The following is a 22,076-nucleotide window of genomic DNA, read 5'->3' as shown; positions in this document are numbered from 1 at the left end:
TTGATGGGAACTAGGCAATGTAGAGCTGCATAAAGGAGCATAGTCTATCAAGTGAAAGTCAGAAACTTATTGGCACCGAGTGATAAGACCTTTTCATCAATTTTGTGCCACTTATCCATTTTGACTTTGTACACTCTATATACTGTATTATCAGGAAGACAGTGACTCCTATAAGTTAAGGCATTCATGCCGAGCACAAGTGTCAATGTGCAGACTCTGCTGCCATCTACTGACCAAACTAAATGCTGCTTAAGTTGATAATTGTTCCAGCTCTGTTGCCACCTCAAATAATCAATCAAGATCAAAAGGAGAGTTGTCAGTAATGTGCGTGTTGCATGGTATTAAAGTTGAGCGACTGACCTTATCCTGCCTATGGTGAGATTGTACAGTTGGATATGCTGAATGATCTCATCCAGCAGCCTGTCTGTCATGGTGTCGAAATCTGCAAACGTGTCAGTCTGGCAGGGAAACGGCAAAAAGAAAAGCATGGCCGTCAGCACTCTGCAAATTGTCTTAGAGCACTTTCACAGAATGCGACTGTACATGTTATCAATTTGCTCCCGTCACCGTCATCTTACAAGCGTACCTGGTTCCTCTCAGACATGAGGAAGTCGAGCCTGGATCCTGGCAGCCCTAACTCAATAAAAGTTTTCACCAGCCGAAGATCTGCACTGTTTCCTGGAAGCAGAGAGGAAATTATACACACTCTTTCTGGCTCAGCTCTTATGAAGAGTGCCCATTAATCATTTAAGAGACACCTGGAATAAGTTTTAAGAAATTAGTATTCACAGGCTCCACAGTGCGATGTGATATTTTAAGTTTGTAGGACATACTCTGAGAGACTATATTACATTTACAATGCTAATAGGACACTGAGATCTAAAAAAAGATGTACAATATGCTGCGGATGTGTCCGTTTAATAGCTATTAACGTTCTTGCAGTTCTGCTGTGTGCATACTCACCATCAAGCCCATGGACACACACTACAAGGTGTATGCCGTCATCAAACTCCTCATCGTCCTCCTCAGGGGGGAAGTAGGGCAGATCTGATGCCAGGAGAGGGAGGTCACTGTACAAGTTGGCCTGAAAGCTCAACTCTTTGAACAGCTCCTCTTTGGCTTTGTAGAAACTGGAGAAAAGGGAAATGACATTCAGAAAAGAACAAGAGAGATTATATTCTGTATGTTAGCAATAAATTGAAAAATAACTTTCCAGTAATGTGCAAAGACAAGCAAATAATGCAAACCTTAGTTACAAACACAGAAATGAAATGCTGATCTTGATGTTTCACTAAAACTCCATCTCTTAAAAACAAGCCTTTTTTCTATTTTATTAATTTTATAATTATTATTATAATTATAATTATTAATTTCAGTTCACACTGCCCCTTTCCATGCAAACGGAGGCTTATGACCAAAAGTCTTGTAGACTTACAAGTAGCTTTTCAAGTTTTATTACCCTGTCATCCAGCCAGGTTACAGATTTTAGCCATGCAGGAGTCAAAACAAATCCGATTCCAGTTCCTGTACTTTCAGTTAATCGTGATGGATTTGTCTGCACACTCTTTGATGTGATTTAATACACTCAGGAGGCATTTCACCTCATCTTCACTTCCTCGCTTCAAATTTGCCCTCACTTCATTTTGTTATGCTAGGCTTTCCAAGCATGAGTAACTGCCAGCTACTGCACCAGATGTCAACAGCCGTCTCTGCATACCCATAAAACCTTGTGTTTTGGCCTTGTTTCTAGCAGTTGGTGTGGATTATAATGTCACTCCTACAAAGTTTTCCTTGGGAGAGGGCCTGCATTTTCAGAAACATTATTTGTTGGCACCCAGGTCAGAAAGGCATTATTCTCAGTCTGACTGAAATCACATGGGCCATTCCTTTTTTAGGTCAAAAATCCTGTCGAAAGCGACTTTCAAATACAGGGCTCATAATTTATTTTTTATTATTACTGAAAGGAAGGGAAAAAGGAAGAAGAAGAACACGGAACAAAAAATTTAGCATCAACCATCTTGAAATTTGCAAGTACTTTTTTAAGCTGCTAAAAGCGCTACAGCCGACTACCTAATTTGCTGTGTAGCCTGCCAACATCAGTGGTTTTACCAGTTTGTTTGGTAGCTTGCTCAGCAAGCTAAGGTTCAACTTAAGACATGGATCCTGGCTTGAACATAAGAAGCCAATGTGGTTTCAGTTCACAAACTGTGGCTCTTATGTGTTGTGTAGCTGGCTGCTGTCTGGCTGTTAGTCACTGTCACTGTCTATGTAGTGACAAAGATACATTTACAGCACAATTTGTCCTTTGCTAATACAGAATTCAGTTTAAACATAAACTTACTTTAGCATTCGTTCATTGGTCTCCTCATCCATGTTAAGGGGATTGAGAGAGGATGAGGAGATGATACCAAAGGAGCCCAGGGGCTGATGGGTGATAGGTGAGGTAGCCTGGCGAGTGGACATTCCACTGATGGACGGAGAGTCTCTCAGAACAGAAGAAAATGGCAGACAAGTTGGGGCACAGGACACTGACATGTTCACCACCTCCACCATCTTCTTATTCACAAAGGCCAGCCCTGAGTTGGGAATCTTAGCGGACTTAGCCTGGCATTCTAAAGGCTCTTTCTCACTGGATGATATCCCATTAAGGTCAGAAGATGTTATGATATCACTGGCTGTCAGTCCTGTAAGGTCATTTGGCCTCTGTGTGGTGGTGGTACTGTTGGGAAGGTCGTGGGAGAATTGAAGACCTGAAGGCTCTAGAGGTGTTTGGGAGGGATCCAGACCCTCCAGGTCCTCAACACCGAGCAGTTCAGTCTGATGGAAATGGTGGCACTCATCTCCAGTGTTAATTCTCTCCTGATCTGCTGCACTTTTATGCACACATGGTTTGTTTCCACAGCTGCAGGGCACTGCTTCCGACTCAATGAGATGCACATCCTCCACTGAGGCACTCACTCCACTGATGTGTGTTTGATGTTTAATATTCTCCCCATAGCTGCCAATAACAGTACTTTCCTTCACATGAGGGCTTTCAACAGACTCTTGTAGACACAACACTTCAGACACACCACTTAACACTGTCTTGGGTCTGTATGTCTCTGACAGGTACTGCGAAATGTTTGACTTTTCAGGGCTAATACTCTCCTTGAGAATATGGCCAAGATTTGTCATTGAACTTGTGTCTAATAGAGATGATTCAGATTGCTCTGAATCCAGGTTGCTGATCAAAGAAGAACAGTTAATCTTACATGAATCCTGGTGTTGCACTAAGCCCTTAGTATCTGTTTCCTGGTTGAGCAGCATATGGTCTTCTTCAGTGTCTTCTGGGCTACTTATCTGTGGCGCTGAGACTGACTTAGTCAGTTTGCTGAGCTGCCTCTGTTGCTGGTCCTCCTCATAGGGGAGGGAGCTAATAGAGGTGAGTGAGGCCTGTATACCTCCACTTGGAAGGCTGCCATTACTCTCCATCTGCAGGCCTTCTAGAGAGCTGCGGTGGACTGGGTGGCGGCACACTATTTGCCGTGGCAGCTCCCGTTCACTGGAAAAGTCAAGTGGAGGTCGACCACGCAGCGCGGCCTCCACAGGCCATGCTACTGAGCTGGGCTCACTCTCGATACCTGAGTCGGAAATGACAGAGGACGAGCGCTTCATGATTTTGGAGCCCACCAGGCCTCCACGGTGAGTCATCTCTTTTTTGAGATCACCGGGAAAGGGAGATATAACGGGGTGTGCATAGGCTGTGGGTAGGCTTATGAGAGGAACATCCTCACTCTCATCATCCATGGAGTGATTTAATGGCATTGCAATGTCAGACTCCTCTTCATTGTTTTCACTCTCTCTTGCATTGCTCTCGTTTGTGGCATCACAAAGTTGGATGGTATTTTCTGTTACATGATGAGCAGGAGACTCATCAGTGCTGTTGGTAGAGTCAGTGAGGGTATTGTGGTGTGAGGAGTGAACCAGGACTGCTTCATCTCTATATGGATCCGCATCACATGTCTTAGCTGTGATGTACCTCAAGCCTGAACTACAGTCCTCTCCAACCTGGTCTTGTTTTTCCACTGGTTCCTTCAAGTCTTCTGCCTCTGTTTGAGAGAGTTCAGCTCTGTCCTCAGGAGGAATGGGACTCTGGATACGTCTGATGTTCGTGCGGGTCTTACTCTGCTCCGCTATAAAGGAGACATATGTAGGCAGGTCCATGCAGTCATCACTGTCCAAGGGATCCGAGGGTATTGCTGGTGATCTGGCTCCCCGTCTACTTTCAAGAATCCTGTTGGAAGGAGTGATGGCGGGATCTGAGCTGGTCCACTTTTCAGTAGTTGCAGGCACTGGCACATGTGAATCCCACTCTGGAATAAAAAAGGATATTATAGTTCTTGAGTAAAGCTTTTGCCTTGAAAAGCAGAAATCAGTGATTAGGTGTAAGTAAGGCAACAGTTTCACTGACCTTTTGTATCACCTGTTTGAGGAGACTCCACATATCTATCCTCAAAGATGATGGGCAGGCTGTTCCAGTCTCCATCAATGTCCAGGCACTCAACCGGTAAAGGAGGCATCTTGATCAGGTAGTCTGAACTCCGCACTTCTGCAGCTATCTGGCCATGTCTGTTGATTCTGCATTAGAGGAGTAATATCATAAATATCACACTTCTCTCCATTCATAGAATTAATTTGTCTTTTCCTGAGAAGACCTATACTTACAATTCCTCTTGAAAAGTCAGAGATATCTCTTTGGGGTGTTCAGTAAAGAAGTACGCCTCTGAGAACCTCCTGACCTGATGTTTCCAGAAACAGACAAATAGGTTTTCACTTTAGCAGAGCCTCAATCTCATCTTTAATAGCATTAATCAATAGGATGATTACAACAATCTAACAGTCTAACTGAGTCAAAAATTCAAGGTTTACACACAAAGAAAATTGAAATCACTTCCAAAGCTTTCTCCTTCTCCAGCTCCAATTCGAAATGCATCATCCTTGAAAGTCAGCCACTGTGACAGGCAAATCACCACAAACACTATTTTCTGGTGTATTTTCACCCCATAATAATTACAAAATAAGTGTTAATTGAAATCCTAACTCCACTGGTGGGTGGCGGAATGATGGTATTCCCTCAGGGTAATCTAATACCAAAGCAAACATGTTCATTATTTTCAGACAACTGAGACGAAACAGTGCCACGTAAGAGAGCCTTGAGAGCTACTCCACTGTGAAACACATATTCATATTAAACAGCCCAGTGATTAGATAGAAATTGCACTGAAAATTATATTAGCCTGCTCAGCTGGGTTTAAGCTATTGAGGTCTAGAATGGCATCTTATCTTTTCACATTCATGCACATTCTGTTGAGAGATTGGTCTTCTGATCACAGGTCTGCTGGCACTCTGTCATCCTATCTAGATGTGACAAAGCATCCTTGCCCTCACATGCCTTCCATTATCTTAGTGTGGTTTTCAAACAAACAGCATTCGCAGTTAATACTGAAAGACCACAGGGCAGAGTGATATAAGCTGCTGCTGTGAATGCTGGTCTAAGATCAGTACATAAGATAATCGTGTTGGGACTGAATTGACAGAGAGCAGTAAGTGTGCTTGTTGTGTTTATGCCATTCAATTTAATACTGTACTGTATACGTGCATCGTGTCAAAACTAGAGCCGTAATAATAATTGTTGCAATATTATTTTATATCACAAAATAGAAATGATGATATTGTTTTCCTTGATAGTCATTTCTAATTATCAATATTGACCGATATGTAAGAAATGTAAATATCCATGGTAATGGTGTGTATCTTTGCAAACCGTATTAACCATTTAACTAGTCATGGTCATGTGTTCATGTAGCCTGATGAAGAGAGACAGAAAAGTAGAGAGACAACTTTTTTTGTAGACATGACCGATATAATATTTCAAACACATCCTATTGTCTTCCTAATTTAAACCTCCAGAAGTGAACACATGTATCTAATAACATCTTGACATGCTTTATATTCAACATTAAAGTCATGGCCCATTCATAACTGATTTTATTTGCTGAATCATAATGCACTGTAATAGAGAAGATAAGCAAAGACTGTGATTGAAAAAATATATATACATGTATTACATTTATGTAATATTTTGTGATCACACTAGAGAGGTACAGATTGGGAATATTGTCCTGATTTATACAACACTTAGCAGATGTAGTATGGTATATATAGATATAGATAACCATATTCACATACATAAAGGAAGTGGAAAAAGACAGTAATGTGTATTTCTTCTTAGAGATAAAACTTTCACCAGTTTTTGGCTACCACTGGTCATAATTCTGATCATTTTCCTAGTCCAACATAGAGGTTCCTTCCTAATCACAACTGGTTGTAATGTTATTTTACTTTATATGTCTGCTCAGAGAGACCATTTCAGTGTGGTGAAAGAAAATTTTATTCAATAGCTTGCTAGACCTTTTAGAAAATTGTTCACAACGTGCCTTAAGGAGATACTTACAGTGCTAAGAATGTCAATGGTTATGAAACCATTTTGATTGTTCTGTAGTATTTTTGTATTTTAGTGTGGGTGGAGAGGACGGAAATGGCTAATATTAAACAAATCATCACCACTGCCTTCTAATACGGAGACCGTGGCTCAGGGAAGACGAGTAAATGATGACGTTTGAGCATTGTATAAGCCTGTCTTTGATGGAGTGTGATTCTCACCCTGAGCGTGTGGTGCTCCTGGGCCAGATAGGAGAGGATGTGGGGGTTGAGCACAGCGGCCTCCAGGAAGCGGCTCCACAGAGCAGCCAGCTGGGAGCAGAGCTGGCTCACATCCCGGCTGATCTGCTCTGCTACCTTCTCATGGCCCTCCTGCAGCTGACGGGAACAGAAAAGTATATTATCAAACTCAATGCAGTAGCTGTCAAAGACTGCCCAAAATACATCTCACATTATTCTATTCTAGGATCCTTGGTTTTCTTGCTAACATATTTATACCTACCAACAATAGAGCGTCTGCAATCTTCCTGACTTGCAGGTCTTTGGATTGTTGTAGGAAACTACTGTTAAATGTGTAAATCAATCAACACATGCTTGTCTCTATGTGATAGCAGCTGCTCCATCATATCAAATCCACAAATACATCAACATTTAAAAGCTATAATTATCTAATGGCTTAATGATCCCCTTCATCACTTCACAAAGACAATGTTTAGCACCATCTAAAGTAACATCCGCTGTCCAACAGTGCAGTTCTTCATTTATTTAGATTGCTGTGAGAAAGAGGATGAAAGCACTTGATTTATTTTCTAAAATATGCAAATTGTGCTTGTACCGGTGAGTACAGCAAAAATGAACAAACTGTCAGACATGACAAGCCATGCTCTGCCTTGCAATTTTGCATATATAATTATACAAATTTACATACATGGCATTTAAAAAATAAACATCATCAAAACACAATAAAAAATCAAAAACAATGTAACTATAACAATAATATCCAAATTAGCTTAGAAAAACTTTATTGTCCATCACAAGGCAATATAAAAATGTCTTTGACATGGCTGTAACATACCTGTAATTCTATTGTGAGCTGATTTAGAGTTTCCTCTACAGGCAGCACCTCTGTTGAAAGAAGGTTATTTGTAGAGCTTAGTGCAAGGGATTTCATTACACTGTGTGTACTAAGCCAGAAAACAGTGTAACTACAAATGTAATGACACAAAGCAATATATTTGAATCTTTGCAGTACTAATTAGGACCAAACATAAGATTTAATTTAAAATCTTGAATAACAACACGGAGCTGTAAGATGATCCCTTAGGAAGTAAAGACTGAAACTATAAAATAAATGATGAGGATTAAGTTAATCTAATTAATTGTTAAAGGTCATACAATTCTGCTCCACTACATTTCAGAGGCAAACATCATACTTTTTACTGCACAGTTAACAGTTACATTTTAGATTTTACAGTTTTCACCCAAAACATATGATAAGCTCATAAACTATGATACAGATTTACACTAATTAACAGTATATGATCCAAATCAGTTTCACCTAAACTAATAACAACAGTAAAATATTGCTCACACATGACTGTGTCAGAGGTAATGAGTGCTTCTACTTTTCATTTTCTGCTGATTCTGTTGATAAAACTTCTGTACTTGTACAGACTGCTAGTAAACTGTTGAATGCAGAACTTTTACCTGTTTCAATTGATAGATTTTAAATTTCAATCATTTATTTGAAGACTTTTCCAGATATTTTAAGGACCAGAGAGCAAAAATGAAAACAGAGCTTTGAATATACTCACCTGAGTCCAGTGGAGTCTGCTGGAGCTGTGGGATTTCCTTCATCAGTGCGGTGTAGTAGGTGTGCAGGCCTCTGTGAGCCACCAACAGGAGGCGACAGAGCCTTCGGTGCCATGTATGAGCTCTCTGTAGGCAGTTCTCACTGGGCACATAAAAGCTCCCCTGCAGAGAAGAGGACCCAGAGGAAATGTCAGCTGCTATGTAGGTCAGTAGTCACCTCTCAGAAAAATGTCCTTCCTTAATAACGGACATGGACACATACTTGAACTTTATAGCCTCCACTGCAACAGTTGTGCAGGCTCATCTATGACCTTGTGTTTTAAGGGGAGCTCGTTTCTGGGTCTGCAAAGTTGTGATAATTACTTGGAAGATCAAAAAGGACGTTAGCAACAAATGGGCCCTAAACACAGCTTGCTGTGAGCTGTAAAAGCAGATCAATACATGTATGTAGCACAAGAGGATGTAACGCATCCCTGTTATGACCATTTAAAATTTCACAAGCATAGGAGGTTGACCCAGAATCCACAGCGTGACAGTTTTTTATGGCTAGATAAACAAGAAAAAATTGAAACAGAGTATATGAAATAGTGAGCAGAGAAAATGAAGATCTATTTGCTGTGTTAAGATCACATGCTGAAACATTTAAAAATTATTTGTGAGATACAGAGCTGAAGGTGCCAAGAAGATTGATGAGGGAGCAGCAAATAACAAGGGAGAAAATAAGAATAGCTTCTGGAGTTCAAGCACAATCTCCCCTGCTTTTGAGTGAATTACCTAATACGAGCTGTAATATGGACCATGTTTCCAGTAGATGGCTCTCTAACAGTGTAGTAGAGATATTAACTGTATTTCACCATTGCAATTTACAGGAAGTGTTGAGTGCAAGACAAGTCTCTGCTCACAAAGCTACAAATCATCCCAGTCTTAATGCTTTAATCATGTCTCTCATTGATCTCTCTGAAGAGATAATGGCCCTGCGCTAGAACAGCTATCATTGTACACATCAGCCGTCATGATTTGGAGCCAGTCAGGTTTGAATGTGACCACCGGTTGCCCTCGTCCGCTGGTCCTTGACCTGCAAATTTCTGGTCCCCCTAGAGTTCTTCCCATGGCTGGGATGTTTTGGCAGCGCCAGCGGGGCTCAGAGCTTTGAAAGGCACGCAACGGCCGAGTATCTGGGGATGTACTGTAATTTGCCCCAAGCAACTCAAGTCTCCGGCCCTATCATCATACCTGTGTGTGCTCTGTAATTGCAGCAGCGCAGTATACCCAAACCAGGAAGGAACATCTGTATGTTTACTTTCATAATTTGCTTTAGCTTTATAGAGGCCTGCCAGGATCAGTCTGTGAGTGAAGGGCAAAGAAAAATATCTATTTTTCTGTATGAACTAGTCATTATCCTTAAAGCCATATAGTTTCTCTCTGTGCTGACAATGCTTTGGGATGCGCCCCAGTTCTAACTCACCTGACATGAGAATATCTGCCTTTGTCTGTTGCTGTGGAAGCTTTTTTTTTTTTTAAGTTCAACATCACAGCGTGTTGTTGTGCTAAGCATCAAGACAAAGACAGTTCATATTGGTGAAGGAGAGCTTTATTCTGGTGTGATTTCTGAGTTGTTATCCTCAAAACACAGTTTTACTTCCACCAAAGACTCCAAACATTTTCAGGTCTTACTTCTAACAGCATCATTTTCCTCTCAAAATATCCTTTTATACCACTGAGGGAACTTTTTTCTCTCCTTTTGAGATGTAACAGCTGATATCAATGGAAATCTACAACATGTAATTCTTTTTTTTCATAACACTTGGAGGACAAGGCGCAGCATTAAGGAGGAAAGTGCTGAAAACGAAACGTAGCCGCAGGTAAAAAGCTCTAAATAAATAAAGGTGAAGGAGGAGGCGGCGTTGTGTGCAGATTTCACCTGCAGCTATGTGGTACGTGGCGCTTGTGAGCAGAACTCATTACTGTGATCAAACGAAACCCCCCTGCTTGGCTAAACGCAGAGCTTATTAAAGTGCCCAGCCAGGGGTGGGAGTAAAAACCAAGGGGAGGAGGGAAGGGGGCAACTGGGGCGCTCATTAAGATTTACTGTGTAGACTGTGACGTCCACAGGGAACGGAGAGATCTGCGTTATAAAAGGGTGGAAAAAATGGAACCCACAGCTTTACAACTGTACATACAGTAGGTATAATTGGCCAACGAAGACTACAGATAAGGCATGATGTGATTAAAGATAATGGCTACAGCAAGACCCAGTTACTTGGTTAGGTGAGGAAAATCCTATAAATGAATACTGACTATTGACTGAAAAAATGACATGCAAAGTGACATGTAATAACAGTCCAGATAACAGATTATATATACATACTAATCTGTATAGTAATTCTATACAGTATATACTACATACTAATCTTCAAAGGATTAATATACTGTTTTAGCAGTTAGTAGTATAAACTATATATACATACTGTTCCTTTTCATTGCAGAGACTTACCACCAGGGCACACTTACAACTTTTTTCCAGTTTGAAGTGTTAAACACAGATAAATACACAGTGAAGATTAATATATAGCACAAGCTGTATACTCTTAGAAATTTATATTGTGTGGAATCAGTAGCACAGATACACCTGATTTCCGCAGAGAGGAATTTAAAACCTAATCACAAATAGAAATTGTGAAATATAAAACTATATATAGAACAAGTTTGTCTCAGCAGCCACCTGAAATGACTAAATTTGTTCACTGTTCACAATAAGAGCGGCAACATTTTGCACCTGCTGCCATTTGAGAAACACTGCACTGAAAAACATATAACTGTATTATAAGGTGATAACAGTCCAATAAAATAACAAAATTCTTGTAAAGTCAAACATCTATAATCCTGATTAATAATTATGATAACAGTAACTGGATTATCATTTCTGTCATCGTGTAATTCTGCAGTGTAAATGAGCACAGAGGCATGAGAGTGAGTTGACAAGACTACACCATCATTTCCAGTGAGAGCTGCTATCACTTCCAGATGCTAAACCTGGAGTCTACATGCCTGGGCAGGTGGGTTAATCAGATATTCTGAAAAGCCATGGTGCAGCACAGTAATAATCTCTGTGTTGGCCACTGGTCTTTAAGCCTCCAAGACTCCATGGAGCCCAAAAAAATGATGATTCTGAGGGACAGACAGGTCCAGGATCTGTAATCCAGACCAAAATGACTCTCTGCTGAGCTCTTGGGCTGAATCCTGTTGCTTCTGGATGACATGCCAAAACAAATCACAGCTAAATCCATCGGCCTCTAAACAGAGATCACGTTTACGTCATCGTTTGGCATTTAGCTGCTTGCTTTAAAAAAAGGAACAAACGGCTGAATGGGGACAACGCCTCGCTCATTTTGAGATGTTTTTAAGCGTTGTGAACAAATGGCTTGACTCTCTGTGACTTTCTATGTAAACACTGCTGAACAGCTAAAGGTTAACATACCTCAGATATGACAGGCTTGCAGTAGCCAGCTCCGAACACAAGGTTCTCTACAGACATGGCAGATGGGTCGCTTGTGCTCTCTGGCGAGCCCTTTCCCAGCCAGGAGCCCTTCCCTGTACGTGCAAAGCTGGAGAGAGAACAGGGAGGACACATGCAGGGACAAACATTAGTGTTTGTGTGTGTGTGTGTGTGTGTGTGAAGGAGAACAGATAAGTTGAGAAATGGGGGTTGCTACTGTTCCAATCACTCAAGTGCTGTGGTAATCTATGTAATGCATGGCTAAAGACTGAGTTTATGATATTGACAGCTGAATTCATCAGATAAGTGTTTGGAAAACGATCCATTAAAGCAGCTAACTGATACACTCTTAATTGCGACTGGCAGAACAAATACAGGAAGCAACAAGCTGCACCAACAGTTCAATATCTTGAGTTCCTCTCTGTTCCTGATATTCATGAAACTATACTGCAGTTTTCATCCAAACCCCTAAATCTCTTCGGTCTAAACGGTTTTACAATTAAACAACCAACAATAAAGGCATATTCTCTAATTGCTCAACCTTTTCCCCAAATGATAGTCCAATCTCAATTTAGCAATCGTAGCTTGGCACAGCAGGCCTGTTAAGCTTTTGCTTTCTCTACATGCCAAAGTGGTGTCCATGGTGCTGTAGTAAGAGCAATATTCTGTACTTAAAGAGTGGTATCTTTGTAAGCTTTTCAAAAACCACAAACACTAGAGCTTAACTGTAAGGAATGTACTAAATAGTAACTTGTGCTGCCTAGCATGTTTGGCTAACTAACTTACAACCTGCATACCAAGCATTACTTTGAATGCATCATATACTGACTAAACTACATCTGTTTGTGATATAACAGGAAACTGTTCAAGATTAGTACATCCACTGTATAATTTATCCACCGTGCAGAAGATGGGTATGGATGCTATCTCAGTTTTAGGTCTTGTCTGCTCTTTGTTGGAAAGGGAGAGATTTATAATCCAGCAAAGTTGCCTTTTTTCTTGTGAAGTTAGAAATAAATACATTGTGTTTGAAAATAAAAACAAGTATGCTCTTTCTTCATTTCCATGTCTTCTACATGAATCATCAACTGGTGATGATACTTTTGCCCAGGACACATGGCTTTAGCCTCAGACTTTTAGCAGAGAAATGTAGCCAAGATTCTCATTTTGAAACATTAATAATTCAGCCATAGATTGTTTTTAAGCAACTTGGAGCTAAGCTTAATTAACTAGCTAACAGCTGATAAATTAATGGTCGCGATCAGAACAAGAAGCCTGATTTTGTCTACCTCTGTCTGAAATCATGAACCCATTTTTGCAGAAATGATCAAGAATTGCGATTGGTAAATTGGCTTCTGTTGTAAACATTACGTTGGGTAGAGGACTGAAAAGCTTGTCAGTCATAGCAAGAGCAAGACTTATTGAACAGTCAATTGGGTCCCAAGGCTTATATCACATCAGAGTTTGTGCCTTTTGTGAATTCCAAATCTAGTCAAATGCAAATAACTGTAAAGCCCATCTTAACTCTACCTGATTAGCGGCTGATGTAAGGCAACCAGTGAGGCATGTATGGAGACAGAAATGACGGACAGGTGGAAGTAGTCAAACATGACAGGGACGTGGTGGTGGAGGCCTCTCCGCGGGTGGAAGTGGAGGCTGAGGGTACGACTGCTGATCAACGGGACAGTTGCTATCTCTGCCAGCCTAAGAAATGGAAGGAGAGACAGATAGATGAGAGACATTAGCACATAAATGGCAAATATGTAAAATATATGTTCTTACTGTTTCCCTCATCTTTGGTGCTTATTTCAGTTAAACACAGACACATCTGATCAATGGTCAGAATAAAATCAAGCAATAAATTATAAATTTGCAAAGAGTGACAACAGGTAAACACAAATTTAGAAGAAACAGACTGACAGACTGAGATTTTATTATAGTGTTTAAGTACTGATGCAAAACTTAATTAAGTGATTTTATTGCAGATAATAAAAAGAACTGTTAGCATATATTACTTCTGAGCCTGGAGAGTATGTGCCTTGATACTAAAGGGTGCATGCAGCTCTTTGTGTAGAGAGTGGGAGCTATCACTGACAAATGTCTTTGCCTTTTGCCAGCTTTATTAAAAAATGTCTGGGAATGTGTGTGTGTGTGTTGATGTCATCATTAAGGACATGTTTATTGTCCTTGCCGCTCAGAAAGAGTCTGAGAAAAAGTCTGTGTCCTGACTGGAATGGTAATGGAGACCTTGAAGATATTCTACAGTCATACAGACTCAGAGTAAAAGCAACCAGTGCCTATGCTATGATATAGTGAAGGTGCTCCCTAATTCAGTCCTCTGTAGTACTGTTCAAGTACTATAATCACACAGGTATGACAAAAACGGAGACTTGAATGTTTGAACACACAAACACTAACTATACTTGCAGCAAATGCACAGCTGCTGGCTGATACAATAGCAGAGCTTCAACAAAACTTTTGCAGTGTATGCTAATGCAAAGTACTCATTTCTCCTTTCATTTGTTCCAAGCAAACAAACAAATCACTGTAATCATGTATTGCCAGCACAGAAGTTGTGATCAGGTGCTTAAAGAGATGGCTATGAGCCAAAGAACATAATAGGCCTTATTCATGCCTAGTTTGCACTGGAAACTCTAGTATTCTCTCTCAAACACATACATACACACAGACACACAGGAACACATTTCCAAAACTCCAAAACTGCTAAAAAGAAAAAAAACCTACTGTTGTTCATTGTCAGTGAAGTGAAGGTCCAGCTTCAACTGAAAGTCCACCTCACTCAAGGCTTCCTCCACCTGCAAAACATTGGAACAGTAGTGTTGTTAATGCATGAACAATACAGGGAATAGGCGACATGGAGGGGGTAGAGAAAATAATGAAATGGAAGCAGACTGTTGAAGCAAATGAATGCACACTTCCATCCACAACTACTGTGTGAATATTAAAAGCTGGGCACATGAAGACAAACAGTTGGTGGTGCTAATTCTCCATTTGGGTGAACACAAGTAAGATGAAGTCTATAAAAGTCAGTCCAAAGATGATGGAAATATGGCATTTCTGTTTGTTTCACATATTAATTTAAAGGAGGCTTACAGTCAGCTCATCACTCCACACAGATCTGATGTTTTTCTCTGCCACTACTGTTAGTCTCTTGAGTGGAGCTGAAGCTTCAGTGAACCACCTCATCCAAGCATAAAAAGCTTTTTGTCATATTTTGAGTTTTTTTTTTTTCCAAAGTTCCAGTGTTTCCACTCAGGTTTTTTTATGTGCAAGTTAAAAAAGTGCATGAAAACAAGTAGATGAAAATCTACTTTTTGAGGCTTAAGTGCACATCCTGCTGAAGTACAGCTGATGTTTTGCAGGTAATATTCACTTGCTATGTTTGCCATCATAGTTTAGCATGTGTGCTAACACTTGCTGGTAAGCACACAGCTGAACTTAAAATAAAAGATTGTCACTAGAATTCATCATCTAGGGATTTGTTGCAATTTCACAGCAATCCATTCAACATTTGTTAAGCTGTTTAAATCTAGGCCAATGTGGTCAACCAACCAACCAGCAACCTGACACTGCCATTGGTAGAATAATGCTTCTACTGTGACTATTAAAAAATTAAATTTAAAAAAAATCACAACAACATTCAAATATCCACACAGTGGTACTGTGGTCCTATATGGTTGTATTTGTCACTCATCAGCATTTCAAACATGAAATCAATGAGATGGAAGTAATCAACAACAATATGGTGACTATATATACAGTTGTGTGTGGATGAATAGTGCTGTTTGCAATGCAACCTACTGTGACCAGCCTTGTTTGCAATTCTGATTTAGTCACTTCAAAGTTCTTTTTAATGAAGTGTTTATGTTCTCTGTGTGGGCTACAAACTGTATTCCTGTGTTTCTTTTAATCCAGTGTGAACTGAACAGAATCAAATTACTCTCATATTCAGAGTGCCATAGAATATTGTGGCGTATGCCAGTACAGAGTGCCTATTCAAATTTGAACAACAAAGTGGAAAAATAAAAGGTATGAGCAAACAAAGGTGGTGCCGACAGTGGATGTAATGGAGTCTTTTGAAGATTAAGATGCAGAATTGCTGGTTATAATAAAGGTTATACACAGTTCTTCCTCTCTTTTTTCTAACGTTAAACCAAAACACAAACACACACACATACACAGCCGCACACATACAGTAAATACAGATCTGAAGTTCTGCCCAATATTGATGTTCTGATTGATTAAGCATACATACATAGTCTACACAGGGGAAATGAGGGGCTATTTTTGTCTGTGCTATCTGTAGTTGTCAGCAGCAGATAACCTCCGGAAGGTTAATGAGCAGGGAGCCTTCGGGAGAGCTTACAGTTGGAATCTGATATGCCTTTAAGCTCCTCTGTCTCCATACCTCACATGAACGTCTAAAATTAGGAGCCACGACAAGACAGAATATCCACGTTCTGACTGAAGCAGGGATCCCTCCACAGTAATGTCGGCGTCTGTACTGTAGACATATGTCAGAGAGCAGATGATGGTGCAGGGTGATGTCAGTGTGTGAGCTATGGCTATCACATGGATGATTAGCTTTGAGAGGGGCCATCTTAACCTCCTCACATCCCAGCCTCGGGACGTGTCTCATTGCTGTCACCGCTGATCAATTTGAGGTTTGGTGGCTCCCAACAGAAAAAAAAAACAAAAAAAACAAGCAGAGTGGATTTTCGGGGTCATGCTCACAGTTAAACCGGAAAAGACAGTATGTCAATAGCTGTCTGACAGGTTTACACGCCTGATCATTTGAGCTGAACATGGGCAGTCTGGGGCACAGACAATTTGCATTTGTCTGTCAATTAAAGCACATTAATACCGAGAGACACGTTGTTGAACTCAGTAATGCTCACAATGATTCTGAGTCTATAATGGTTAACACAGAGGAAATAACTATGCCATTCTGCAGAACCCTGTATGTCTTTTTTCGAAACCTGATATCTCTGGTTTAAAAAAAATCTTGCAAGTAGCCCCCCCCCAGAGAAGGGTGAGAACCTAGACCACAGACAGGTCCTGTTACTGTTGAGAACTGCTTAGAAGGAAAGTGGCTGCTGGCTGAAAGTGGAATGAAACCAACTGATCATCATTTTGTTTGTGCCTGTATTTGCTACAGTTTCTGCACTTTGCTGAGGAAGGGGCTATGTTGTGTCTGTGAAGCACAACAATCAATTGTTCCCAGTCTGGGGATCTGACCCTCCTCCAGAGGCTTGAAGGATAAATCTGAGGGGGTGCAACATGATTAACGGGATAAAGAACAGGGGGAAAAAACATGGATTTTACTATTTGATTTTTTTTTCCTCTAATCAGTTTCCTTTCTTTTAAAGAGTCCTTGGTTGAACTGCTCACAGCACATAAACATAAGAAAATCTGTGACAGCCTGTGTGTACATAGACCCTTCACTGATAGCTTCATTTTAATAGGTTCAAGCAGCAAGATTAAAGTTGCATTCATATAACAGTAAAAAACTGGGGTCATACGCTGCCTGTGCTGCATTGGTTGTTACCAATTCAGAACCCCACAGGCATAATACTAAATGGTGCCACCTCAGCTACAATGCTCACATTGCCGGCAGTAGATTCATATGTCTCAGAGACTCAAAATGTTTTTTTGTAACAAACAGAAAATCTAACATTTGTGTGTGAAACTGCTCACTATGACAATGCTAGCAGCTGGTGTAATATTTACCATGTTCACTGTCTTCTGGCCTGCTAACTTATGCTACATAGCATGATAACAATGTATGGTATCAGTTGGTGTTGAGATGCATTTCCCTCAGCTGTCATCTCTAGTGCTACCTGCTAGCATGGCTAAGAAGTTTGGGGACCACTGCTTTAGATCACTCAAGCATCAAGCGTGTAGATATGTTGCCAATACATTTGAAGTTAGCACATTAACATTAAACCCTATGACCAAAAAAGCCACTGATTTTATCACCAGGTTTTCTAGGTAGGTGTGAAACACTGATAAACATACAGCATCAGATTTAGCAAGTCAGTAACAGTCTACAGACAGCATGACAGAACAGTATTTCTCTTTCCTTATTCAGCATATTGATATTACTTCTTCACTACACAGTTATGTGAACTGCTGTTTAAATCTCTATGTAATGAGAAGACAGTATTGTTTGTGTCACATGGTGGGAATGGGGACGTGTGTGTTGGAGGGAACAGAGGAAGATAAAATGCAATAATTAATGACCATTTAATATGTTGTAAAAATTCAAGCTGCAGCTATAGAACAAAATTGTTATACAGCTGTTTTCACTATAATTATCTGTCATGCATTTTACAGCCAGGCTACTAATAAAATGCAAGCAACCAAATGGTATTCCCTAATCTCTCTTTTTCTTCTCTGCTTCAACAGGAAGTGTATGCGTGTGTGTGTGTGTGTGTGTGTGTGTGCAGAAAATGTCACCAGCATGACTCACCCTTTCTCCGTCCAGTAGCAGGTGGACTTTGAAGATCATACAGTCATTCACAGCGATCTCCTCATTTCTGTAAAGGATCTGAAATATCCGGCTGAACACGGTGCCGTCGTAAACCCCCGCAGAGCTGAAGCTGCATTCTCCTGATGTGGGACACAACAGCATGAACAATAACCATCAGCTCAATGCTCCTGTAGTATCACTGATTGACCGAACTGCAGTAGAATATGAACATGAATATGAATATGTAATAAGAGCCAAAAATAAATCTAGGCCTTTCATTTTCATCACCTGATATTTGCATTCAGATGTACTCATTTGAAAAAGTGGAAGTCTTGTGAATATCTGACTTGACATTTGCAAATGCTTACTGGGATTTGTGAGGGATCTTATGTATATTCAGATGTAGACACAGATTTGAGACTATTTCTCCAGATCCAGAAGAAAATATGTTTAACAGTAGTTTTACATATGTGTGTGTAACAGCAATAGGTCATGTTTCCTCCAATTTATGCCCCATGCCCCTACACTCTCAAGTCTAGCTTTGCATTTGTCCAAGTTTTAAATTCAGTAGGTATGATTAAGGCCAATAATAGACCTGGGAACATTAAATGAGCTATCTAAATGCCATAGCATGCATAGAACAAATTAAAAATGACATATGGTCAACCATGTCTGTTTTAAAGTCCCAGTAGCCTTTAAGAAATAGTTCTGCAGTTTGGGAAATATGTTGGGAGCATTTTGTTTATCTTCTTCATGGGAGTTAGCTGCAAACATCAGTGCAGATTTTTCAATATCTAATTTACTTTACTCATTTTTACATTACTTTCTGATATAGATCAAACAAAATAGAATATGGGTGTTAGTTAGCTTTAAAGTTGCTGCTTGTTCCCTTTAAATAAAGCCAGACTAGCTGTTTCCTCTGCTTTCAGTATTCATGCTAAGCTAAGATAACATCTGCTGGTTGTAGCTTCATATTAACGTTGAAACATGAGAGTCTTAACGATCTTCTCTTCTAAAGGTGCGGTCACATCCAAATACCAACATTGTGTGGTGATATCAGTTCATTTAAACTGAATCATCAGTTAGTGGATTCACTCATTGGAGTTGAGAGTGCACTGAGTTCAGCTTTGGTGAGCTTTGATTCACCAGTACCACAGCAAGCCGTATTGTCAGTGCTGACCTCTAAAGGGACAGAGTGTCCAAAATGGAGGAAGCTATTGTAGCAAGGGCTTTTTTGGTATACATGGTCAGGAGTGTTCCTAAAGTTGATAAATTGGATGTGTGCATCATCATCTTTGCACTGGACTATGTGTACCGAGAATTGATAAATGAGTCCCCTTGTGTTTCGATTTTCACCATGTTCCAGCTTCTTTATGCACGATGTTTACTCTTTGCTACTGACGCATTCTCCCTGGCAGGACTGCAGTCACTGAGGCAGAGTTGCTGTCCAGCTGGGAGCCGTGAGAGGTCTTTGAAATCCCCTGCTGAGGCTGTGCTCTTTTCTATCTCATTCCTACTCTCCCCCTCTCTGCAGGCCTCTTCCTGATAATGCTGTCACTACTTGCAGCATCAAGCAGCCCCAGCCAGGATGACGGGATGTGTGGATGTGTGGGAGCATGACTGTTGTCAAAGACTTGGTGGATGTGTGACAGAGACGGTGTAATCCCTCTGGGAATATACTGTATGTGGAAGGAGCTGTGGCTCTGCGTTACCACTCTCTCCTCACAGTCAGACAAATATGGCTTTGATTTTTTGTTTTTGACGTGCTTCTTGTCTTCATCTGGGTTTCTGCCCTCTGTCTAAAGAAAAGTTAGGTGGATTAAAGACTCTAGACTGTTCAGAGGAATTATCATAAATGATTCTGTGTGTGTTTGACCCGTGAGGGAGTCAAGATTCCCCCGGGGGCTTCCATGCCCTCTCTCCTGTGCTGGGTGGCCCTTCGGTGGGGCCAAAGTCACAAAATCAATTAACTGTAGCTGCTGCAGTCGCCCTTGCTATTCTCACACACTCACACATACAGTGCTGTACTTCCTTTGAATGCCAATTTGTTTTACCGGATTGATCAATCATTACACTATGTACCAGGGGAGAAGTGATAAGACTCGATGACAAAGCTGCTTTGCTAAGATCTCTGCTTTGACATTGATAGCCATTTGCATTCAAGGGGGGAAGCCAAAAAAAGAGAGCAGCACCTGTACAATGTTATGTAATGCAATCCAATAAAACAGCAATGCACAAGTACTGTTTTTGTAAATATTTCAACGTTAAGAGTTATGACTGAGCCTGTAGATTATGTTTGCATTGCATTGATTTCATTATGCTGTACATTGTAAGACGTACCCAACACTGTCCTCACAGAACTGCCTAATATCACAGTATGTTTTTCCTTGTTTGAATGAAAGCCAGGCTTTAAGCGTTTGCCACTGTGGCCACAAGTGGTACAATTAGCAAAGAGTAACACAGCAACCTCAGTCTGAATCTATGTATGTCTAAAGTTTGCTAATATTTAGTCACCACAAGCTACATCTCACACCAGACTAAGCAGGACTACAGCAACAGCAAAACCACTGAGTGCAATGAATTAAAAAAAGGTGCATTTTATTACTAGGAATTGAAACCCATATCTGCCAGTTAAATAAAAATGAATAGCCTAATATAGCCTAACATAGTACCTGTTAAATTAGAGCCAAAGTCATATGATTGTGTGTCAAAAATATTAGACAGGTCAAAAGATAAGACTTACTAACTCATACCTTAGTATTTCATGATTTTGACTTAATAAAATAAACATGACTTATATGTCATTTTTTATTATAACCCTTGCTTTAGAGAGAACTTTCCAGCAGAACAATTTCAAGAATTTAAAGCAAGTCCAGTTGCTTGTGACTTTGCACCTCTAGATATATCATGACCTAGATGACTGAGAATCTTCCCAGATTTCATCTATCTTTTTTCTTTTCCTGGCAGAAGTGGTCTTTTTAAATGTCTGAATAAACTACAATTTGCAAAAAAAATGTTTACCTAATTTACCTGACAACAAAGTATGCTAATGCTTAGATAAAACTTGAAATGTTCAATAGTATTTTATATAAATGTGTTTACTATAGATTTAACTGTTTTCATGTTTATAGTGAGTTAGAGCAACAGAAACACATCAAACCCCTACTCCTCTGACATTTTGGTATACTGCAGTTCTCACAGGTGTTGGGACATTATCACATCCTGCACATTAAAACCTGCTGAAATTCCCTTAAGCTTTAGCCACAGTGAGTCTGTGCTGGAAATAATCTGCTTTCAGCCTCTGGTGCTCTACATCTGCTATGTGTGAGTGTGTGTGTGTGTGTGTGTCTGTGTGTGTGTGTGTGCGTGCCAGTCACTCCCTATCAGTAAAACACACAAAACTCTCAACGCAGAACGGCTCTTCATGATACTAATATGAGGGAGTATCTTAGTCCACCCAGTAGGGCTAACCGTAAACAGCAATCCAGTTCTCCCAGTTTACATGATGACTTGAAAATCATCATGTTATTGTGCGTGAATCACAGTCATTAAATGCTTCGGTTGAGAGTGTGGCACGATCCTTCACACGCAATTCATTTGTCTGAAGGGCACAGACAATTGAAATGTCAAGCATACACTTTCACAGAGAACACGGTAAGGGATTATTTCCTGTGTCTGTATATGATGAATGCATTGCCTATCGCTGGATGGAGTGCTGGCTGGTGCATTTATGCTCAGGATTCAGCCTGTGAGGTGTACAGGCTTAATACATGACCTTGTGGAAGGAGCTGCAAA

General features: G+C 40.3%; 1 protein-coding gene across 1 annotated transcript in view; it reads right to left on the bottom strand.

Moving 5' to 3' along the window:
* Positions 1-22,076, bottom strand: part of fam135b (family with sequence similarity 135 member B) — a 40,181-nt gene that overhangs the window by 3,702 nt on the left and 14,403 nt on the right. Inside the window, exons 4-16 of the mRNA XM_018701292.2 lie at positions 18,282-18,421; positions 14,534-14,604; positions 13,319-13,492; positions 11,771-11,897; positions 8,295-8,454; positions 7,556-7,605; positions 6,703-6,858; positions 4,705-4,778; positions 4,451-4,617; positions 2,342-4,352; positions 964-1,130; positions 587-678; positions 361-458 (exon numbers count right to left, since the gene is read on the bottom strand). Of these exons, the coding sequence (XP_018556808.1) occupies positions 361-458; positions 587-678; positions 964-1,130; positions 2,342-4,352; positions 4,451-4,617; positions 4,705-4,778; positions 6,703-6,858; positions 7,556-7,605; positions 8,295-8,454; positions 11,771-11,897; positions 13,319-13,492; positions 14,534-14,604; positions 18,282-18,421 (3,487 nt within the window). The remainder of the gene's footprint in view (positions 1-360; positions 459-586; positions 679-963; positions 1,131-2,341; positions 4,353-4,450; positions 4,618-4,704; positions 4,779-6,702; positions 6,859-7,555; positions 7,606-8,294; positions 8,455-11,770; positions 11,898-13,318; positions 13,493-14,533; positions 14,605-18,281; positions 18,422-22,076) is intronic.

This window comes from Lates calcarifer, linkage group LG3 (assembly GCF_001640805.2).
Source record: "Lates calcarifer isolate ASB-BC8 linkage group LG3, TLL_Latcal_v3, whole genome shotgun sequence".
Lineage (NCBI taxonomy): Eukaryota > Metazoa > Chordata > Actinopteri > Centropomidae > Lates > Lates calcarifer.
The sequence above is the reverse complement of the archived record's forward strand: the minus strand, read 5'-3'. Positions and strand labels throughout refer to the sequence as shown.